The sequence below is a fragment of the Wasmannia auropunctata genome, unplaced genomic scaffold, assembly GCF_000956235.1.
Source record: "Wasmannia auropunctata unplaced genomic scaffold, wasmannia.A_1.0 LD318505.1, whole genome shotgun sequence".
Lineage (NCBI taxonomy): Eukaryota > Metazoa > Arthropoda > Insecta > Hymenoptera > Formicidae > Wasmannia > Wasmannia auropunctata.
In genome coordinates, this window is record NW_012044385.1 from 1 (window position 1) to 1546 (window position 1546).

Sequence of the window (1546 nt, forward strand, 5' to 3'; positions counted from 1 at the left end):
TTACCACAGGCACGATGAGTGAAATGTTAACATTTATATACTTCCTATTTGCGTCAAGTACAATCTCGCTGGTATTGCTAATAAGTTTACTCTCTGAAATATGCAATATCGACGTCACATGACAACTGATCCTTGTGAATTCTTCGTCTTTACTCTGCGTTGCCTCGAGAAATATTGTAACAAAGATGCTCCAGGCGTTATTCTCTTTACGTATATCAGCCGTAATGTCATTAATCAATATATCGTTTACGGGAATCAATTCAACATCTCTCCTGTAATTTTCTCATGTTATAGCAGTAAAAATATAGACGATAGAAGACAACTGTAAGATAATTTATTGCTTATTACCATATGCCAATTGAGGGAAAAGCAGGTCCCCAATCCCATGAAAAACTGGCTTGCATTTTACGAATGTGATTTATGTGGCATTGTCCATTATAATTTTTAGGTACACACACTGGTGGTACAACGTAATGTTTTTCCTGTTCATTGTATAAATCTTTGGCTACTTTAACAGCCGAGCGAAATGTGACTTTCAGTAGATTCTGTCCCTTCTGCATATCCCGAAGAAACAAACTGTATTAACAACATGTATATTTTATGACGATTTTCTCTTTTATTACCTTGATGAAATCCGTCACGTCAAAAATATATCTTAAGAACATATTTGAAGTCTCTCCAATCACATGATCGTTTAAAGAAACATTGGCAAATGTGTCAATCCCGTGAAAAACCAAAACTATTTTACGAGCTTTTAGAAAATTATCACTCGCTAAAAATAACATGTTTAGGTTGATTTTAATTTTAAACTATTATTTAATATTGTATCTCATATATCCATGTCAAATTAATTTACCACTAAAATTTTTAGTATAAATCACCGATTGATTTCCAACCCAACGATTATTAATATCATTTTTTCCAAACAGATTGTTCTCTATTATATTATTCTTATGTAAGTCTGTATAAATTCCTCCAGGAACAATCCCGCTAAAATTAATATACTCTGTAAAACAGAGTAATTGTTGGATTATTTACGTGAATAGTAAATATTTCTAAGAAAAACTATCTACCAGTTTTAAAAAAAATTAGTTTCTTTTTAAAATTAAAATTTCCTACCATTGTTGCATTTTTCAAAGGGCTTTTTATCTGGAACAAATATTTTTTATTGCAATTTATATTTAATAATAATTTTGTATATATAAATTATATACCTTTATGCATATATCCATATTTATAATATATATATATGTGTATATATATATATATATATATACCTATATATATATATATAGGTCCCGAAATTCGCGAATCAAAATATTATAGCAAGAAAATCTTCAAAAAAATAAAAGTTATTTGTAAATTTTTGTGTTAAGCAGTAGTTTTTGAGTTTAAATTTAACCTGCAATTGTAGATTACAGTTAAATGGAAACTTTTGTGAACTGCAATTATAGATTACGGTTAAACGGAAACTTTTGTAAGCTGATGAGTGAGTAACGCGTCGATAGTGTTAGTAATCGCGCACTTTTTACGCGTGTAGTCTATA

At 29.5% G+C, this 1546-nt stretch overlaps 1 protein-coding gene across 1 annotated transcript; it reads right to left on the bottom strand.

Moving 5' to 3' along the window:
* Nucleotides 1-7: 7 nt before the first annotated feature.
* Nucleotides 8-1157, bottom strand: LOC105460635 (beta-mannosidase-like; the record flags this gene model as incomplete). The annotated part of the gene is made up of 5 exons (XM_011707129.1): nucleotides 1120-1157; nucleotides 857-1006; nucleotides 624-772; nucleotides 349-554; nucleotides 8-272 (listed from the first exon to the last, which is right to left on the bottom strand). Coding segments are annotated over exons 3-5 (513 nt in total), but the record flags the coding sequence as incomplete, so codon positions are not given.
* Nucleotides 1158-1546: the final 389 nt, after the last annotated feature.